Below are 20,534 nucleotides of genomic sequence, written 5' to 3' on the forward strand. Positions count from 1 at the left end.
CAGAAGTTATACTCTATGTTATTTTTTACAGAAAGGCTTAGAAGACCGTTATTTAGGGGATGGGTTATCTGAAGGCAAATGCTTTCTTTCCCTTACATAGGATAGGACAACTGTGCCTTTTGTGTGCATATCTGATCTGATAGAGTATGTTGGTTATTTTGGGAGGCTTTTGTCCATCTGTCTTGAATAGTATGGTGGTTATGTATGAAGAGGTGTATTATAAAGGAATTCTGGAATAGATAGAAAAAGATCTAGCAAGCTCTTCTGATCCTTGTCTTCAGACTTGATTTACTCCTTAGTTTGCTGGTATGTTTGGGAAGAGTAATCTTGCCCACGCTCTAACCTCTAGAATCTAACATATAACTAGGCTTGTATTGGTTGCAATTTGGTGAAGAAAAAGTAAAAAGCCCTTCCTTTAAGTACATCTTATTTCTCAGTTGGCAGAACAGCGTCATGCTGGTTAGTTTTGTTTTCATCCCTTCCAAATTAGGTGCCTGGAGAATGCCTATAAATGGAAGATTCTTTTCAAAGCATGTGTGCTCACTGTTCTGTATAAAAAAGCACAGAGAGCCAAGTAAATGAGTTCTAAACTCCCTCTCATTCCCACTGTGTTAAGGTGACTTGAATTTTTATACAAGTTTGGTTTAAATAACTAAAAATATATTCAGCAGAAGTGTTATTCTCCATTGTAGCCCTACTTGTGTGCTGTTTGAGTTCAAGCTGTAGATATGGACTAAGTTACTAATGTACGTGAAATTACAAGCTTCATATGACAATCTAAACTCCAGAGACATGACTGTATGTTAATTGTACTCCTGTGTACAACCACAAGTAGAAAAAAATACCAGTCTTGCACAGATAACGACTTTTAACATTTATATGACCTTTTGTATGTTTAAAATGTCATACAAACACGTATCTAGTTAAGTTATCCAGACATTGTCAGAGCGGGATGTTCCAGATTGGCCTGGGCATTTGAGCTAAGGACTTAGAGATTCAAAGAGTGTGTGGATGCTAACTGACTGGAGAGTGAAAATAAACCTCAGTGTCCTGTGTTCTGGGGTATTTCAACTGAAAGTACTGGAATATGCAAACTGAGACTGCAGTCTGGAAATCAGCACAGAAGTCCATCTGTGGTAGTAGACTGTATTATGTGTAGTTTCTGAAAATTAATTACAGATTTTATATGGGTAAAAATGTTGTCCGTTATATACAGGCACTGGAAATCTGTGAGACAAATGTGTTGTGAGACACATGTGAGAACAAACATGAACTGTTCATGTGTTAGGCTAGAAAATCTTGAATACTTTGGCTGTGCTCTGATGAAGCCAAGCTTTCAGCTCGACCTTTGCTTAACCACTGCTTTGCACGTATAAGTGACCTCATGTTTCAGGTATCTGAGTGTGTATATGTATGAAACAAGTGTTGGAGGGCAGTTGCTTACATGAGGGAGGCATGTGCTTTGGTGTGCCTTTTAGCACTGACTGAGCATACTAGTGAAAGTCAGCACTGGAAATATCCCCCCCTCTCCTAAAGAATAAGTCTTCTGCTTCCTGATGTAGTTACCACTTGTGGCGGGTTGACCCTGGCTGAGCGCCAGGTGCCCACCAAAGCTGTTCTATCACTCCCCCCTCCTCAGCTGGACAGGGGAGAGAAAATATAACAAAGGGCTTGTAGGTCGAGATGAGGACAGGAGAGATCACTCACCAATTACCATCACGGGCAAAACAGACTCAACTTGGGGAAAATTAACTCAGTTTATTACCAATCAACCAGAGTAGGGTAATGAGAAATAAAACTAAATCTCAGAACACCTTCCCTCCACCCCTCCCTTCTTCGTGGGCACAACTTCACTCCTGGATTCTCTACCTACACCCCCCAGCGGCATAGGGGGACAGGGAATAGGGTTTACGGTCAGTTCATCACACGTTACTTCTGCCGCTTCATCCTCCTCAGGGGCAGGACTCATCACACTCTTCCCCTGCTCCAGCATGGGGTCCCTCCCATGGGAGATAGTCCTCCACGAACTTCTCCAACATGGGTCCTTCCCACGGGCTGCAGTTCTTCACGAACTGCTCCAGCATGGGTCCCTTCCATGAGGTGCAGTCCTTCAGGAACACACTGCTCCAGCGTGGGTCCCCCACAGGGTCACAAGTCCTGTCAGAAAACCTGCTCCGTGGGCTCCTCTCTCCACAGATCCGCAGGTCCTGCCAGGAGCCTGCTCCAGCACAGGCTTCCCACGGGGTCACAGCCTCCTTCGGGAACCCACCTGCTCCGGCGTGGGGTCCTCCATGGGCTGCAGGTGGATATCTGCTCCACCGTGGATCTCCCTGGGCTGCAGGAGGACAGCCTGCCTCACCATGGTCTTCACCACAGGCTGCAGGGGAATCTCTGCTCCAGTGCCTGGAGCACCTCCTCCCCCTCCTTCTTCACTGACCTTGGTGTCTGCAGGGTTGTTTCTCTTACTACATGTTCTCACTCCTCTCTCCGGCTGCTGTTTCTGTCTGTCCCAGCAACTTTTTTTTCCTTCTTAAATATGTTATCACAGAGGCGCTACCACTGTTGCTGATTGGCCTTGGCCGGCAGGGGGTCCATCTTGGAGCCAGCTGGTATTGGCTCTGTTGGACACAAGGGAAGCTTCTAGCAGCTTCTCACAGAAGCCACCCCTGTAACCATCCCCCGCTACCAAAACCTTGCCACACAAAGCCAATACACCACTTCTAATTAAAGCTATCATCTGTTTAGGCAATCACGTGTGTGCATGCTCATGGCTGTTTCTTGTCAGACCTACACAAAGTACTTGATCTTTGAAATATTTTCCCCTCTGCTTGCTTCTTCAGCAATGTGTATTAGGGTGGAAGGGCTCATGGATTGATAGAAGTCTTCCCATCTAGTTGCTAATTCTGCGTTGTCTGCTGCCATCATTTCTGCTTAGCTTGTGTTCTCTGTCATGAGAGCCTGTAAACAGATACGTTTCAGGAATGATGAAACTTTGTCTTGTATTTTTCAGGCTGGAATGGCACTTTATAAGATTGTACCCAAAAATCCTTACTATTTTTGGTCTGTGATGAGCCTGATTATGCAGGTGTGTACAGTGTTCCAAATGAGTTTGACTTTCACTGCAGGTATAGTGCAAATACAGAAATGTTCTGAGTGAAAATATTAGAGATTATTTTAAGCAGAATGTGTATTTGAACTGTTTCTGTATGATGCTGGGAGAATGACTGAGCCCTCCTTAAGTAGCACTATTGATGTGGTCCAAAATGAATGCTCTAGTGTTTTTATAATGCAACTTAACTGGTCTGCCTTACCACATTTATACAACTTGAATTATTCTCTCATCTGGACTAGTACCTTACCGTCTTTAGTTAGAGAGCTAATGAATAAAACCTCAGATATCTGCAGCTCCTTAGTCAGAACTGTTCCTCTCTGTAACTAGGTTATAAAGGCTCTAGGAGGAGATAAATGAGAGCTCTGGACTTAGCATGTCTTTTAAGACTGCAGAAAGTCTGCAAGAATAGACAGCAGATCAGCTGTGCTGCTGTTAGTTGATATAGCAGATTCAGGCACTAATCAGACAACCTGACAGTGTTGGCCGAATAAGCATGGGGGCATTAATCACATTGTCTAAAATACTGTGCCATGGAAAACACAAATGTGTTCTTGCTACCTGTTATTTGCCATGGGTATTATGTGCCTAGATGCATGAGTCTCTGGACAATGTAATCAAGAGCAAGCTTTTCAGTATATCACTAGTTTTATTGCTGCCTTTTAACAGAGCTCTCTGCATGTGACAGATGGCAGCTCTGAATGTGTGGTTTTTTGGGGGTGGTGGAATTGAAGCACCTGGGTTTTTTTCCTCTTCTAATGGGGAAAAAAGCAGTGGGTGGGACAACACAAAAAGTTGATGAGCTGTTACGATAATTCTTCTCTTCCTTAGTCTATTTCAGCACAGGATGAAAACCTCTCAAAGACGATGTTTTTGCCACTAGCTGAGAGAATGGTGGAAAAGATGGTGAAAGAGGATAAGATTGAAGCTGAGGCTGAAGTAAGGCTTGCAGATACTTTCAGCTTGATTTGAACATTGAGACAAGGAATGCACTGTTCAAGGAAGTTGATTATTTTAACGGTTTTCCAAGATAATAATCAGTAGTGTTCTGGAAATAAATGTGAATGTAGCGGGACAGAAGAAAAACCAAGATCAGAGGGTTGAGAGGGATTTGGAATCGTGTGGCCAGGAAAATTTTTTGGCATTTGATTTGACTGAGGAAGTACTTGGTTTTGCTCCCTGGGAGGCCCCAAGAGAAACTTCAGGACTGAGAATGGAAAAAAGACCTAAATTCCTGAATGCTCCACCCTCTGGGATGCTAAAGATGGCTTTGCAGGCCTGGCTATCTCCTATTTCTAATGACAGTAACACAAGCCACTTTATTCTTGGCACACCTGTGTATTGTTTTACTAGCAAATTTCATTGCAGTCTAATCTTTCTTTTAAGGTCGAACTGTACTACATGATTCTGGAACGTTTGGAGAAGTATAAGGAAGCCTTAGATGTTGTGAGAGGAAAACTAGGAGGTAACTTATTCTGACAATTAATAATCACAGTTGTGTGGAGAACACAGCAGTTCTCCTTTACTTCAGACTTGTCTGCTGGTTCAAAAAAAAAAAAAAAAAAAAAAAAGCCTGCAAGAAGCCTGACTCTTAGCACCAGTTTCAAACATTGATGCTAACTCTGGAGGTGCTCTGATGCAGGCTGGTTTTACCCACCTGTTTATGGTATTTAAGCATTACTCAGTGATGAACTTTGCAGCAGTATGCTTAGCAGTAGTAAATTGATAGCATGTTAGTTTGTAGCTGCCATCTTAAAAAAAAAAAAGTTCCTAATATCCTATTTTGAGGAGTCTTTCTGGTGATTGAAATGCACTTGCAGTTTTAAGGAATTGGGATATGAAGGTTTCTATAGGAAATCTGTCCTTTCTATCCTTTGAGGACCTCTCTTCTTTTCTTTTACACTTACTGTTTTGCATCCTGGGCTATAATAAGAAGCTTTATGCAGAAAGTAAAGAAGGAAATGCATTGATTAAATAAACTTGCCCTTCTGTTTTTAATTTAGAGAAGCTGACAAGTGAGCTCCAAAGCCGTGAGAACAAGTGTATGGCAATGTACAAGAAGCTGTGTAGGTGGCCAGAGTGCAATGCGCTGTCGAGAAGGCTGCTGCTGAAAAAGTGAGATTATATTTCTGCAGTCCTACTAAAAAACTGAAGAGAAATTCCTGGCTGGTTGTGAATTGCCTTGTTTAGTGGCTTTTGCAAATGGTGGTTAAAATAGAAGAACATCAGAGGATATCAAAGCATTTCCAAATGTTTGCACTCCAAACCCTGAGGGAAAGGGCAACGGAATGAAGTGTTAAAGGGACATGGTGAAGGTCACAGGGAGAGTCAGTGTCAGGACTGTAGTTGCTTCTTTTTGAAGGCTGACTTTAGTGATACATTAAGGCAATAAAATTTTGTTTACCTCCTTATTTCTGAAGGCTGTGTTGATTGTCCAGCTCTAACTTCCATGGTGGGAGAGGAAGAGACCTGCGTTTACATTTAATTTTCTGGAACTTCATTTTTCTCACTTGGCCAGACTTCATACTGGGAAATGCATATAATGCTTTGAACAGATGCATCAGGAGAGAGCATACTAGTATGATCAAATCTGTCTCTTGGAACTGTCAAGAGAGATTTGTTGCTTGCTTTTTGTATTAAGCTGTGCCCTTATCTTACTTATAAGTTAATACACAGGAGAATCTTCTGCTTTAGCATTTTGTGGGGGTATTAATGAGCTCTGATTGGAATGTAAATGTTAAGAGGAGAGTTTGTAGCTTGCTTCAATTCTTCATTGAAATTCTTTCCTTTAATATGTTTCAAGAAATTCAGGATGATGGCATTCTTAAGATGCGAGACCTTTTCAAGGAGAAATTATTCTTATTGTAGTTGTTTTTTCTGTAATATGAATGTGTGCTATTCCTTAAATTCAGCTTTTGCAAGGAATGCAGTTTTAGAAGTGAGTTACTGTTTTTGGCAATTCCCTAAACTTTGTTCTGTGCCTGATTTTTGTTTCAGCTCAGATGATTGGCAGTTTTATATAACTTACTTTGATTCAGTGTTTCAACTCATTGATGAATCCTGGACGCCTCCATCAGAAGAAGAGCAGTAAGTTAACAGTTCTGCTATGGATTTGTTTTTCCTTTGTGCTACAGTGAATTGTTTGCATTCGTATATTCAATACAGCAGTGTCTGCATCTTTGGGTGACTTCTTGACATCATACCCCAAATGATGTGTTCTTCCTACTTTGTTTTGGAGGCTGGCAATAGTTTATTGGAAACAGCTCTTTAGTGGTTTGTACACTACAGAACTCTTCCAGTTCGTATTTTTCATGGTGATTGAGTTAGAGAATCCATCATGCCAGATTTCCTTAAGAATATCCTGGGAGTATGCTGAACACATTATCAATGCTTAGCAATGGGAAGAATCAAAGAACCTTTTGTCTGTTTAATTGCACAGCTCTTTGGAAGGAGAGGTACACTATACTGTAGAGCAAGCTGTGAAATTTATAGAAGAGAGGATAACAGAAGAATCTAAGAGCTCTCGGCCACTTCGGGGACCATATTTAGCTAAACTGGAGCTGATTAGACGTTTGCGGTACAGAGGTTGTAATGATGAATATAAACTAGGTAAGAACCACTAACTGGATGATGAATTAATCTTTTGGAGAGAGAACACAAACTTGGAATGAGCTCTTTGCTAAATCACTGAGTTAGATACAATGTCTGTTATGAAAACGTATGTGCTGTTGTCTGTATATAAAGAATCTTGAAAGCATTAGAAGATGAGCCCTGAAGGAAGGCAGGTAGTTCCAGACTGCTCCAGGGCTTGTAAAAGCAAGCAGGGAAATTTTCAAAAAGACCTATGGGATCTAGGAGCATACGGTCACTGATATCATAATGTAAAGTGCATTCCTGATGCACTGCTTTTGTAGAAAGTCCTGCTGTTACGCTGTAATCTCTGAATGGTTTTTCGTTCAAGTCTTTTGGCAGTAGTACCAGGTTTTGCTTTTTAAAAACTTGCATTTAAAAATCACATTTAGGGAATCAGTGAAGGAGAGAATGAGATTAGAGCAACATCTGTGCTACTTACTAGTTCCTTTTGTATTTCCATCCAAAAATAAGCCACTGTTAGATAAGTGGAGGCTGTGTATGCATGCCTGTTATGCTGAGCTCTTATGTGCCAGAGAAGCTCGAGTGAAGCTCTTGGGGCTTTTTGTGTCCTTGGTTACCAAAGACATTGAACCTCTGTTAAAATCGTAGTAGTACAGCTATCCATTTTCTAAATCGCTATGTAATCTCAAAGGGGAGGGGGGAAAAAAAAAGCATTACCAAAGATTTCTCATAGTTACAGATTCAACTTTTGATAGAGCATATTAAAAAGATGAACTGGCCTTTTTCCTAGGTGATCCAGAAGAACTAATGTTCCAATACTTCAAAAAATTTGGGGACAAACCCTGCTGTTTTACTGATCTCAAAGTATTTGTGGATCTCCTCCCACCCAGCCAATACACAAAGGTAAGGAAAGATGAAGAAGTGGCAGAAACTGCAGCAGTTGTTTGCACTCTGGTCCCTTTATCTTAAAATACCTGTGGATCTTATCAAAAGACTGGAAACATCAAATTTTTATCTTCTGTTTGAAATTCAGAAAACTCTTTGCACTGTAGAAAATACAATGAACATCTGAATACACTGAGCAATTTCATTCAGAGGATTTTTACTGGAGACTAAAAACTAAGTTTGATCCTGCAGATCAAACCCAGACCCAGATGTAGTATTCATTTGACTTTATTACCATTTCAAGGTGTCAGGGTGCTTTGAGATGGTCTTGGTTCAATTCTCGTATCGAAAATGAAAAGCTGGTAATGCTGATGAAAGTTACAAGATACAAGTCTGTATCTTGTAACAAAAAGCTCCCTAGGAATTGTAGTTCAGTTGATAAGCTACCTGATTTAGCTCATTTTTAAATGACTAATCTCTCGTCACTTTTGTTTATAGATCACAGCTTAGAAAATGGAGTAATGTAACACTACAGAAGGACCACCCTGTTCATTCATTTGTAGTTCTCATTGCTGTGTACTGTAACTTTTGTTTTACAAAGACATCCTCCTCTTTCCCTTCCCACCCATCACTTGTTTTTCCCATTAAAGTTATATGTTTAATGGGAAAAATCTGCTCCCTCATCTGATGCAGGTAGGGTGTCACATAGATGTTTTGCTTGGCTCTGCTGCAGTGCTAAAGAATGGACACATTGGTACTGATCAAGGGGTGACCGAGAGACCTATGGCAATTTTTCCAGAATCTCCTTCTGAAACAAGCTCTCTTTAACTGAAAAGACTATTTGTGCAGAGTCATGAGCAGCTTGTTGAATGACTTCAGCAGCTGGGAATCCTGTCACTCACCCCATTATTTTTCTAAGCCATTGTGTAACATTATCAGAGCTGGGGAGGGCTAGACCGAACCCTGGACCAGCCAGAGTCTGTTGATAAAATGTTTGTAAACAAAGTGTAGATAGTGTTGTTGTATTCTTCGTTTATTAAAATACTCTTTGACTGCTAATGCAAGCTCTTCCCACAGCCTCACTACTAATGAGAATGGTGGCCCTGGCATGTATGGGTTGCTGCTGGTGTTTCATGTTAAAAGGTCTGTTTTTATTCCACTGGCAAGAGATGTGGTCAGAAGGATATTTAACTTGTAGTTGTGGAAATGGTGATACCATTGCAAGGTAACCCTGAAGTACTGAACAGGTTTAATCCTAACTTTCCAGGAAACAAATTCTAAACCCAGAGCAGGGGGGGAATGATATTTGATAATAATAGTTTAGGCTACAGTTTTGTTGCAGTGCTTGTAAAACCATGACTTTGAATAAATTCTCTAACACTTTCTGATTGGCCTTAAAACTGCTGCTGATTTAGTGCATATATCATATTGTGTCATACTGACATACTGGAATGTCTTCCCAGTGTATGGCTTCTGGCTGTTGTCTCTGAAGCATGCATCTGCAGTGGTTTAACTCAGTCAAGGAGTCGTGTAGCTGAGGAGCTTTAGTGGTGCTGAAGTGCTGACTAGTTTTTGAAATCTGAAAGTTTAAGTTACTTAAAATATTTATAGATTGTCTTAACTTTATTCTTGTTTCACAGCAAAAGATGCCAAAGGTGGTTGTGTCCTAGGTAAAGTAACAGGGTCACACTGAGGCTATACGCAGCTGGGGGGGGGTGTCTTTTTTTTAAAAGTACTGAATGGTGTTACAATTCAGTAGCTGAGGATGTGGCAATCTTGCTGGCCCACTAGACACATGAGATATTCCAGAAATAATTGTCACGACATCAATCTTGACTTCCTAGAGGCGTAAATTGGAGTATGCAGCCTAGTGATTTGATTGACCTTGCTGAGCTTGGCAAAATCTCAAACTGAAAAGATTTGTCAACACAGTCTTCATCGGTATCGATGGGAAAACTGTAATTTGTATGCATGGTGCTATGTGTTCCTCCTATCTAGCTGTCACGCTTTTTTCCTCAGGCATGCATTTGATGCAATTCTTGTGTTTCAACACCAAATGTAGTAAAGTTGAATTCATTGGCTTTAACTCAGTTTTGAGTTTGTAAACACTTGGATTTTAGGGCAACAAGAAACTGCTGTTCAGCCCTGACTGTGTGTTGTGAGAAGTCTGCTGTCTTCCATTAGAATTGTAAACAATGAGAGGCTGCTTTTCTTACAACTTAATTAAAAAAAAGAAGTCATTAATCAATGATTGTGACCTCACTGAGTACAGCACATTACTTCAGAGTTGAGAGAAGATGTAAGGGCTAGTACAAACCCACTATTTCCTGAAAGTGTGCTGTGAAGCCTTTCAGTAACTGCTTATTTTAATTGCATATATTATTACTGAGAGTGTTAACAGGTGCTTGAACTCTCTTGTGTGTCAGTGTATTGGAAACTTGCCTGTGATTTATTTTTTTCCTCTGTCTGATGAAACTTACTAAAAGCTATTGAGTGAGTGCAACCAGAACTGTGTGCTCACCAGCTTTAAAAACAAAAAAAAAAAATTAAAAAAAAAAAAAATCAAAAACATTGAATCCAGCTCTTTAACCACTGGTTCTAGTGTGACATCGGGGTTGATGCTGACATTTCCACCTTGCTTTTCTTTTTTCTTGATTTGAAGGAGGAAATGCTTTCCTTTGTGCAGTCCCAGATGCCCTGCAGAATTTAACAGTGTTTCTCTTTCAGTTCATCAGTCAATTGCTGGAAGTAATCCCTCTGTCAGCAACAGGAGAGAGTGAAATCGCACTGCCAGCCGATATCAAAGCTCTGCAACAACATTTGTGTGTAGTACAGCTCTCAAGATTGCTTGGTATCTATCACGCCATGGATAAGAAGCAAAAGCTGACTGTGGTCAGGGAGTTGATGTTAAGATACCGCCATGGATTAGAGTTTGGTGAGAAAAACCGTAAAATGAATGTTGCAGTTCACTTTTAGCTTTTTATGAGCAGAAGTTGGCAGCTTTTTCAGGAGGGTGGAACACCACAAACTCTGGCAAATACCGCTATTGGTGCACAGCACCTATTGTGCTGCTAGATAATACTTTTGCTTTCTCCTTTATGATTACATCCTTGGGCATACCTGAATTATCTGTTTTCTTTGAATTTTGTTTCTTTTCAGTTGTATAACTTAAAGACAAATGAGATATTTCTGGGTAGTTCAGATGGTACATTTCTATGTTTGCACAATTGCCTGTGCCTTTAAGCAAAGCCAGGCTTTAGCACTGGTGTACCTAGGACAAATAGACGGGCAATAATAGTAATTTGTAAATCTTGCAGTTGTAGGAGAGTCTGTTCTTCTTCAGCAGATGTCAACATATGAAGTGGCCCAAAGTCCATTTGTGCAATGAACAAATGCAGCATGTATACAGTTGTTTCAGTTTTTAAGACAACTCTGGATTATATAAATTAAGCTGTGGTTATCATCTGTCAGGTAGCTGTGTCATTTGATAATGCCGACAATGTGAGAAGCACCTGACAGCACTGTTAGTAATTGAAGGGTAACTTTTTTTTTTCTCTATTTAGGAAAATCTTGTTTGAAAACTGAATTGCAGTTTTCAGATTATTACTGCCTCCTTGCAGTTCACCTGCTCCTCGATTTGTGGCTAGAAGGTATGTTCCGAAAATCGTGTCTTGCTTAATACCACTCTGGATGGTTGTGATAGAGAGACTGTGTCCCTGTGGCCAGTGTGTACCTGGCGTGGCTTGTTAGGCCCATAGCTTTCTGTTTTTTCTCTCAACATGAGGTATGTCAGGAGTCCCCTCTGTTCAGCTGGTGTTTGATCTGAATCTCACTGACTTCTAAAGGGATTTAATTTTTCTGATTAATTCTTGTAAGTCCTGGCAGAGCTTTGCTGATGACTCCTGCAGCTCAGTGTTAGCTGTCTTCAGAAGCTCGTTCTGAGTTTCCCGTGTAGGTAATGTTTTCTCTCCCTTTGCACAGATTCTGCTGACAACTCCTTTCTGATATCAGAGGTGTTTTGAGAGCATTTCTTTCCCTCCCTGACATACTTTGTCTTTTGGATCCCTTACTTCTAAACCTTCTGCTGAGACCTGTTGCACTGTCTTGAGTATTCCTGTACTCCACATCTGCTCTGCCTGTTAGTCTCCTAATCCCACAGTCAGACTTCAATGGTGGCTGTCCACAGGCACTGTTTATCTTCCTGCCCTTCCGTGTAGTTGTCAGTTATGCCTTTGTCTCTCCTGAGGAAGATTTATTCTTTAATCCGAGTAAATCCATCATCAAGTGTGGGCTCTTGGATTCCTGGCTCTGTGCTACGGTCTTGCATAATGCTTGGGAGTGCTCTGTACATAGAAGCTAGAAATCCTCAACAGTCCAAGGCTCATTGGGGAAGGTCACTTCTGCAGTGGGCTCATGTGAGGGCTGTGCTCTGTACAGACGTGAGCTAGATATTCCCTGTGAAGAATTATTCCTCCACCTTTCCCTCAGAGAGCAGCTATAGTGCTGGAGTGGGTGTTAGTTTTAAGGGCAGCAGCATGGCTGATGAATGCCATCTGCATGTTGAAACGCATGGGACCATTTTGAGAGGTGCGTAACTTGGGGAAGGAAGCTCCAACGCCGAAGTGAACTGTGCTGTTGGTGTTCAGTGCCTCACTCTGATCATGCCTGTCTGTGTGTTTTGTCTTTGTCACCAGGTGAAGAGTCAGCTGTATGGCAGTGCCTCACTCTCTTAGAAGAAGGGTTATCTCATAGTCCTTCTAATGCTCAGTTTAAATTGCTGCTCATTCGAATCTACTGCAGACTTGGTGCATTTGAACCTGTTTCAGAGCTCTATTCCAGCCTTGATGCAAAACACATACAGCACGACACCATCGGGTGGGTAGTATTTACTGAGAATAATTGGTGATGGTGACCCTCCAGTAGCCAGTCCTGAGATCTTCAGTTTCCTTTGCTACTGAAAGTTAGCAGATTATCAGATTTTCATACAGTGTTGGGCAAAAGTGTTTTGGAATTACATGAGACACATCTATTGTAGTATGCTCCCCTTCTCGTGGAGTATCTGTCTTGTGTGATTTGATCTGTTTGGGGTTTTCAGAGTATTAACTAGGGGGAATCTGAAAGAAATTTGTGAAACATATATCTTGATGCCAGTCATAGCTTGGTGTTCTGGCTTGTGTCATAGCTCAGCAAAGCTTGGGAGCGCTAGTTAAAACAAACACACCCAATGGCCTTGCCTTGGTTATTGTGTTTGTGGGTATCTAAGTAATCTCTTGCACACTTAACAGGGTGGATGGAGGAGCTCCAAGCCCCCACATACTGTTTTTAAAAAATTAAGAATTCCTTCCATTACTTTTAAAAGCATAAATTTTAATATGAATGTTGTGAATGCCCTCCTTTAAATCTCCAGACTTTTCATTAAAGCTGGACTGTACTGCCATTGTCTGTTCGGACCTGTGTTTGAAATTCAGGTTTCCCCGGGGCTGTGTGCTGATATTTGACTTGTGTTGTGTTGTGTTGCAGCTATCTTCTGACGCGCTATGCAGAGTCTCTGGGCCATTACGCTGCTGCATCCCAATCCTGCAATTTTGCACTCAGGTTTTTCCACTCCAACCAGAAAGATGTAAGTTGAAAGAAACCTCTGTGTCCTTGTAACAGAGCAGTATGTCAAGATACCTTACAGAAGTCTGTGCCCTTTGTAAGGGCTTACAGAAATGTAGTGGTTGATAACATGATAACAAAGAGGAATAATACATGCAACTTTGTGTTTGTAGTAAAGGTTGCCTCAACCTGTGTTTCTCATTACAAGAGTTTGTAACTTACTGTTATATGGGGTTTTGCTTTAGCTTTCTATTTTATTAAAGCCAGCTTTAATGCTCCTCAAAAAACAGGTATAATTATTTTTAAATGAATGGATTGTGATTTTATGCAGTAATTTAAGTGAAATGTCACATGGCAAATAAGTCCTGGTGTCATATAACTTCTAGCATTTTGGAAAATCATACAACAGCCAGGGATGGTGGGTCAAGATGGTGATGGCATTCTTAGCAATCCTTTGTATTACAGTCACTGAAGCAGTGTGTTTTAGTGATGGCTGTCCTGGCCACACAGGGATGGTGGGAATGCACATCGTTAAAAGGTATGGAAAGCAGAAGGAACAAGGTGGGAGGATTTCAGAGGGGAAAAACTGAGTCTTGAAGTCTCAGTTTCACTGAAGGCAGAGCAGAGCCCATGACTAACTGCATTATTTTGAAGTGATAGGATTGAATTGCAAAACCTCGTCTTGTGCTAATGGGAACTACCTGTTTTATTCAGTTCACCCCTAAAAGTGATGTGAATAAAAAGAAAATTGTCTTGAATGAGAGTGTTGGGACTGGAATGAATGCAGTAGTGAGGGGAGAGTAGCTGAATTCCTCCAAAGAGATCTGGTGCTTCTTAAAATGCATGCCATGCTCTAGGCATCTACAGTGCTTGTAGCTGACTTGATTAGTAACTACTTGTCAATAATCTTACTTTGAAAGTACACTCTGATGTACATTCTGATACATTCATGGGGAAAGTATCAATTCTGTTTCAGAATTCCAATGGAACCCGTGAAAAATGGGCTAGGTAGAAGAACAGTGGAACAACTCATTTTTGAAGTCTTGGTGGAAATATATTGGGCAAATAGGAACAGAAATAGTCCAGAATTGTGTCAGGGAAGTATCCATCTCCCTAAAACTTTCAAGGCAGTCCCATTCTGAGAAGTAGGAATATATCCTGTGTAATTATATTTTACAGTTTGGTCACTGCGGTGAGGTAGGTGAAGAACCTTATTTTTACTTTACTTCATAAGAAACAAAGGTGCAATCCAGTTGTAACTTCCAGTCAGCCACTGGCTAAGTTGGCTCCAAAGGCTCTGCAGTCATATAACTTCCTTTCCTGCTATCCCAGGAATAGATAAAAACACAGAACTTGTCTGTACTGAATAGTAAAGATGCTCACAGTAATCCCTCAGAAAAAGTACCCTTGCTCTGTTGGCAGCCCAGGTTATTCCTATGTACACAATAGCAGTTGCCATGTACCTGTACCTCTAAGGTAGATGCTGAGTTACTGTGATCTGTGTCTGACAGAAATTTTACTGTAGGGAGCGGGATGCACAGAGGAGCACGTGGATTTTACGATGGGAGCTTGCTCTTGTTTGCTTCTCTCATTTGCTCATTGTTTAAGCACTGATTCTACTTCCTAAGAGTCTTTGGATTCCTGGGTGCAGTGTTTTGTGGAGTAAAGCCCTAGATCCAGACAGCTTTCTCCTGTGTCTATTGGTGGTGGTGTCGGCCGTTTTGGTTTTGGTTTGTTTTTTTTTTTTTCCCCCCCTTCATAAAACGCATGACTGTTGGGTGCCAGGTGAAAAAAGTGAACTGAAAAAACTATTGGATATGATTTGTCTGCTTGGGAACACTGCATTGTAAAGCATCAAGAAATCATCTTTCCCTGGAAAACAGTCTGAAGCAGCTTCAGGTGTAAGTTACCTTGGAAGAAGGTTATTCTCTTTGGCACGAATCATAAAGGTGCTTGCAGCAGAGAAGAGCTGATGGTCTCCAGTAGCTCAACATCTGTACACAGACGAAGACAGCCACATTCCAAGTGCTGTTGCCAGGAAAATGCTACTCAACTCGTGTTCTAGAAATCCTGAAAAGGCGGTGCCTTGAATGGTTCAACCTGCCTTACTACCTCACCTTAAAAAGTTGAAACTGCAAGAGAGGTGAAAGTGGTGCAATCGGCATTATACAATTCTTCATGCTACAAGATAAGGATGTGATTCTGCATCATGTCTCATCTTGGAGACAGAGTATTGCGACCAAAGGACCATGAGCCATCGTTGATCTCGGGTAGCCAAATCTCTTGTGTGTTCTGGACATTTCCAGTGGTTATCACCTTAAGATCCTTTTAGTTGGGAAATGCATCAAAAGCTGTACTAATTTGCAAATAGCAAGTGTCCTTTAAACTGACTGTAAGGTGCAAATTGCAGGAGGTGAAGGCTCAATTTAGGGTACTGTTTACCTAGGATGATGGTATGACAAGAGTGGAGATGAAAAAAGAGATTCCTTACCATGAGACATGTCTTAAGTATCACAAGGTCAGAATCTGCTACTGGTTTCTGTGCTGCTGTGGTTCTGCTGGGGTTGCCCCTTCATACTCAGGGTCTGGATACCAGCTTCCTATTTGAGTCCCATAACAGCATCTAACTGCGATGTTAAAGGAGGACTATCCTTTGAAAGTTAACTTTTTACATGATTTCAGATACTGCCTGCTCCTCTCTCAGTTGGTGTTTAAGATAGCTGGAACGTCTGCTACAGCACAGAGAACGTGTCCTGCATCACACTGTGCGTGGGACTCTGCCTAGAACAGGAAGTGTGGGATATAAACGAAGTGGTCTGGCATAAAAATATAGCTACTGATTCAGACTGATTGCTTTGGATAAATACGTTTTCCTTCTGACTTGCTGAACTTAACAGCCTGAAGTGAGTCCTGTTTAAGAGTGAGTCCCGTGAGTAACAGCCGCCTAGGATGCTGTGCAGTCCTGACATAATATTTCTGCTCTGGGAGAGGATGCCAAGGACAGGGAGGAGAGAGAAGGCAGTACTGCTATATTTGACCAAAACTAAAAAGGCAACTTTATCCTTCCCAAGATAGTCCTCCTTTAAATATGCAGAATCACAAGTAATCTCTCTAATTTTCTTGTGTCCGTCCGTCTTTAATTTCTCCAGATACTGCAGGCAAACAGAACACCAACGTGTCCTATGGGGATTTAAAAACCACGTCGATGCAGTTGAATTAGCACCCATAGCGCAATCCCGCAGCCTGACAATGAACTCTACAAGGCTGTTTATCAGAGGGTATGTTGTTGAATATTTGGCATATTTTTTTCATACAGTGCAAATAACCAAATTCTTAGGGGGAGGAAAAAAAAAAAAAAAGACAGAGCTACCTAGAGGATGTTTCTTATTTTGGAGGGATAAAAAAAAAAAAAAGGTGGTTTTCATCTGTGAGTGCTAGCTTCTAGTCTCTCAGAGCCTTCCAAACAAGTTGAGTCTTTTAGTACCATATAAAGTTCAGTTAACCAGAGGCCTTTTTTGGTGCCTCTCATCTTCAGTGTATTTCATAATCTTGTTCAGAAGAAAATACTTGATTTGCCAGAATTTTTCAATTGTGGAGTAATTCTGATGTAAAAAATACAGCCATCTGTCTTGACTGGGAGCATAAATAGTTCACTCTGCCTCTACAGTTAGAAATTTTCATTAAAATATAGTGCTTGTTTGGGGCTCCTTTGTCATACAGATCTCTTTCTGGAGATTGCTTGGACTGATGTGAAATATTAGTTGTGTGTTGTATTGCTGTATTTCATCAGAGGGGAAGCAAACTATTCCATGGACCCTGACAGTTTCCTTTGGTGTTTAGATTGTTTTGTAATGTGTATACACTGCGTGACATTATCTTGTGATACTGTATTCAAAAATCTAATAAAAAAGAGAAACAAAAAAATGTGTGAGTAATTTTTTTAATCTATGTTGCGGTAATATGTGATGCACATCCAAGTCATTTCCAGAAAATCTGGAATATATTTGTTTTGCCTGAAGGTACTTCTCACAATGAAACAATGATTTAATAGTTTGAATAATGCATCTCAAAAAAAAAAAAGCCTTCCAAAATCATCTCTCCCCTCTAAGTATTTTTCAGTCTCAGTGGTGGCAGCAGCATGATGTTTCTTAGGGTTGTTTGGTTATTAAATCACACTGCCCAGTGGAGCATCTGGGCATTCTCAAATTAAAGTAGCAAAACTGCTGGGATGACTTGGACAAGCAAAAGTGGAAGCTTCTCCCAGGGATTGAGTATCTGCCAGATTCTGTACCTCTGGGTTAATGAAAACCACAGAAATGCAATTTCTTGGCAATGACCTTGTTAAACCCTGGTTATTCTGAATTTATGGAAGTAACTAATACAAAGATGGTGTGTGTTTTCTTCTAGACCTCAGAATATATCATTCAAGCCTACAAGTATGGTGCATTTGAGAAGATCCCAGAATTCATTGCATTTAGGAATAGGCTGAACTCTTCCCTTCACTTTGCGCAAGTTCGCACAGAACGGATGTTGTTAGACCTCTTACTTGAAGCAAATATGTAAGTACAGCAGTAATAAGTGCAGCTCCTTGCACATGAAAAAAATGGAGATTAGTGCATAGGAGGAACACTGGCCAAGTGAGACCTTGGCGAGTTGCATTTGCAGCTCTTTGGCAGAAACCTGTGAGCTATGTCTCTCTGCTTCTAATTTGCTCTCCCCTTCAGCATCCTTGTCGTACCATGTATGTGTAACATTTCTGACATCAGAAGAGTTGAACGGTGGAGAGAATGTTAGCTGTGTTTCCTATTTCCAGTGATAAAATGTTTGATTTAATATTGCTTGTTCTTATGTACAGATCAGCCAGTTTAGAAGAAAGTATAAAGTCCATGAGTCTGAGCCCAGAGGAGGATGACATTCCGTGGAAAGATTTGCGTGACAACAGAGACCTGACGGTCTTGTTTAACTGGGATCCAAAAGACAGGTGAGTAGAAATATCCTCAACTGTAGAGTCCCACCTTTTCCTTACAGCACCCATGGCAAAGAAAATCCTTCCAGGGCAACTGCCATATTTAAATGTTCTCTAGGCTGGCTAACTGCAAACTTAACAAGCGTCATTCATCTCTTCTAGCAGTGCTGCCTTTTTACATATTAATACAGTTTTCTGAATTTCTGATCACTCCTTCCTCTTCATACAGTATTCAGTAACTTTGGGGAGGCTTTTGTACCTGAGTGAAGCTTGCTGCTTTGCAAAATTGAAGCACTTGCCTGAAAACATTTGGTGCCTTTCTCTAGGGACATTTCTGAAGAACATAGGAAACTCTCACTGGAGGAAGAAACCATGTGGTTGCGAATCCGGTCTTTAACTTTAAGGCTAGTAAGCGGACTCCCAACTCTTAGTCACACTATTCAACCAAAGAACTCTGAAAAGACTGCAGAGAACGGCGTGTCATCCAAGATTGATACAATTCGATCCCTGCTTCAGCAGCTGGAAGCGGCAGTGGATTCAGGGAAGAAGTTTCTAGAACAAAAAATTCAGGTACCCGTTAAGGAAAAAGCTATCCCCAAATATTAAATGAACGTGAATGCAAGCAGAGAAACTGAATGCATCTTGTAACGTCCAGCAGGCTGCAGAATGCACTTAACTGACCCTGAGTTTGTAGTGTATGAATCTGACTGAGAGATGTGCCAGAGACAAACACTGTGTTCTGGATAAGGAAAAGCTGCAACACCTTTATCTTTTTCTTTGCTTCTTGCCTAGTATCCTGTCCTTGGCCCTCCTCCTACCCGAATGGCTGGCTTCTTCAGTAATGGCAGCTGTCAATGCCAGACTAGCTTGTTTTATCTTGTTAGTGATATTTATGAACTAGATACCAATGGCTTAGGTAAGTGTTTGAGGGGCAGGGGTTTAACCAGATTGCCATGTGTGGTGGGAGGGAGCGAGATGTGTCTCCATGTAGTTTGAAAACAACTAGGCATTGCATCATGTGGACCCAAACTGTTACTTGTGTGTTAATTTTTTGAATGATACTAAGTTATCTGGGAGATATTGCCTTAATTTAATGTTTTATGCAAGTCGTCTTTTTTGTACAGTATATGTCAATGTAATACTGGATCCCCTTTGAAAGCAGATGCATTTGCTTTTGACTGCTAACACTAAATTACATTTAAATGCCTCTTGGTTTCTGGAAGCAGAAAATACACAAACTTGTGGTTTATAACTTTTTTTCTCTTTTTCAGAAGATTCAGCAGAAATCCAGGAGAGGATAGGGAATAGTTTCAAGTCTTTAGTAGATCGACTGACAGGTAAATGGTAACTCAAGAGTAAACACTGGTAGCTAAGGTGGTGCTTCATGATGCTCTGAGGATGTGCTGCTGAGTGTGCTGCAATTATGAGGAGTGTGTTAATGCATCTGCAGACCCCTTTGAAAGATACTTGAGAATAAGGCTGAGATTGCTCTTGGCTCATCTGATCATGAAGCTGTTGCATGCCACAGAATGTCGTCATGTCCTATCATTTTGCTACCTTGCAGCCTAGTCTGAGCAATTGTTGTCTCCCTGGTACTTGGTCCAGGTGTGGTAATAAATGGTGTGGAGATACTGTTTGTAATGAAATACTATTTGGCAGAAGCTTCAGAGCTGTACCTTCTCAAGAGGCTTTGGCCAAATTTATCATTAACTGCTTGGTGGTCGGTCCTTTGACACCTTTACACACTACAGTGAGATACATACTGTATGGAAAATATGCATTTAAGTTGATCTGTGTGTCCTGAATAAGGCTTTTCCTTTTTTCTTTTCAGACTTGTTCAATAAATGTAAAGGTGATTTGATTGAAGTCAGAGATGGCACCTTGAAAACTCATCCAAACTTGTTAGAAAACCTAGTCTTCTTTGTTGAGGTATATTTTTCTTTGTAAACCAGAAATTTTGGAGTACTTTAGGGTAGAAATGTTGGGACTAAAACACAGTGGCAGTTCTTTGATCTCAGTCACTCATGAAAGCAGAGGGGTTTTGTTGCATATTCTAATTACTCTGAGTCTTATCAGTAGGAACACTAAAACAGTTTAGAAGCCTCCTGTAAATGCAACTTGTAACATACTTGTACCTTTTTTCCAGACGATCTCCATTGCCCTGTGGGTATCAAGTTATTGTGACAGTGTCCTCCGACCTTTTAAATCCAACCTGCAGAAAAAGAAGAAGAAAAAAAAAGAAAGCAGTGTAGCTATGGTAGAGGCAATATTCCTTTCTTTTCTCCCCCACCCCCAATCCAACAGCATATTTATACTGAAAGAAAAATCAGGATAGATAACATACTAATAAAATGTTTTTCATAAACTTTGCCTTGTAGAGGC

At 40.9% G+C, this 20,534-nt stretch overlaps 1 protein-coding gene across 5 annotated transcripts in view; it reads left to right on the top strand.

The window, feature by feature from the left end:
• The window catches only part of NAA25 (N-alpha-acetyltransferase 25, NatB auxiliary subunit), a 33,780-nt gene that overhangs the window by 6,726 nt on the left and 6,520 nt on the right, over positions 1-20,534 (top strand). For 4 of the 5 annotated variants that reach the window (XR_003925057.2, XM_030026048.2, XM_030026050.2 and 1 more), the window contains 18 exons: positions 3,011-3,085; positions 3,941-4,048; positions 4,496-4,574; positions 5,113-5,224; positions 6,107-6,196; positions 6,549-6,718; positions 7,494-7,606; positions 10,316-10,523; positions 11,152-11,238; positions 12,283-12,463; positions 13,109-13,208; positions 17,594-17,745; positions 18,042-18,167; positions 18,479-18,722; positions 18,945-19,068; positions 19,424-19,489; positions 19,984-20,081; positions 20,299-20,409. Coding sequence is in view for 4 of the 5 variants with exons in the window: in XM_030026048.2 (XP_029881908.1) it covers positions 3,011-3,085; positions 3,941-4,048; positions 4,496-4,574; positions 5,113-5,224; positions 6,107-6,196; positions 6,549-6,718; positions 7,494-7,606; positions 10,316-10,523; positions 11,152-11,238; positions 12,283-12,463; positions 13,109-13,208; positions 17,594-17,745; positions 18,042-18,167; positions 18,479-18,722; positions 18,945-19,068; positions 19,424-19,489; positions 19,984-20,081; positions 20,299-20,409 (2,244 nt within the window). In the remaining variant the exon portion in view is untranslated. The remainder of the gene's footprint in view (positions 1-3,010; positions 3,086-3,940; positions 4,049-4,495; positions 4,575-5,112; positions 5,225-6,106; positions 6,197-6,548; positions 6,719-7,493; positions 7,607-10,315; positions 10,524-11,151; positions 11,239-12,282; positions 12,464-13,108; positions 13,209-17,593; positions 17,746-18,041; positions 18,168-18,478; positions 18,723-18,944; positions 19,069-19,423; positions 19,490-19,983; positions 20,082-20,298; positions 20,410-20,534) is intronic. The other variant, XM_030026049.2, reaches the window with a different exon arrangement.

Source organism: Aquila chrysaetos, chromosome 9, assembly GCF_900496995.4.
Source record: "Aquila chrysaetos chrysaetos chromosome 9, bAquChr1.4, whole genome shotgun sequence".
NCBI classification, from domain to species: Eukaryota; Metazoa; Chordata; class Aves; order Accipitriformes; family Accipitridae; genus Aquila; species Aquila chrysaetos.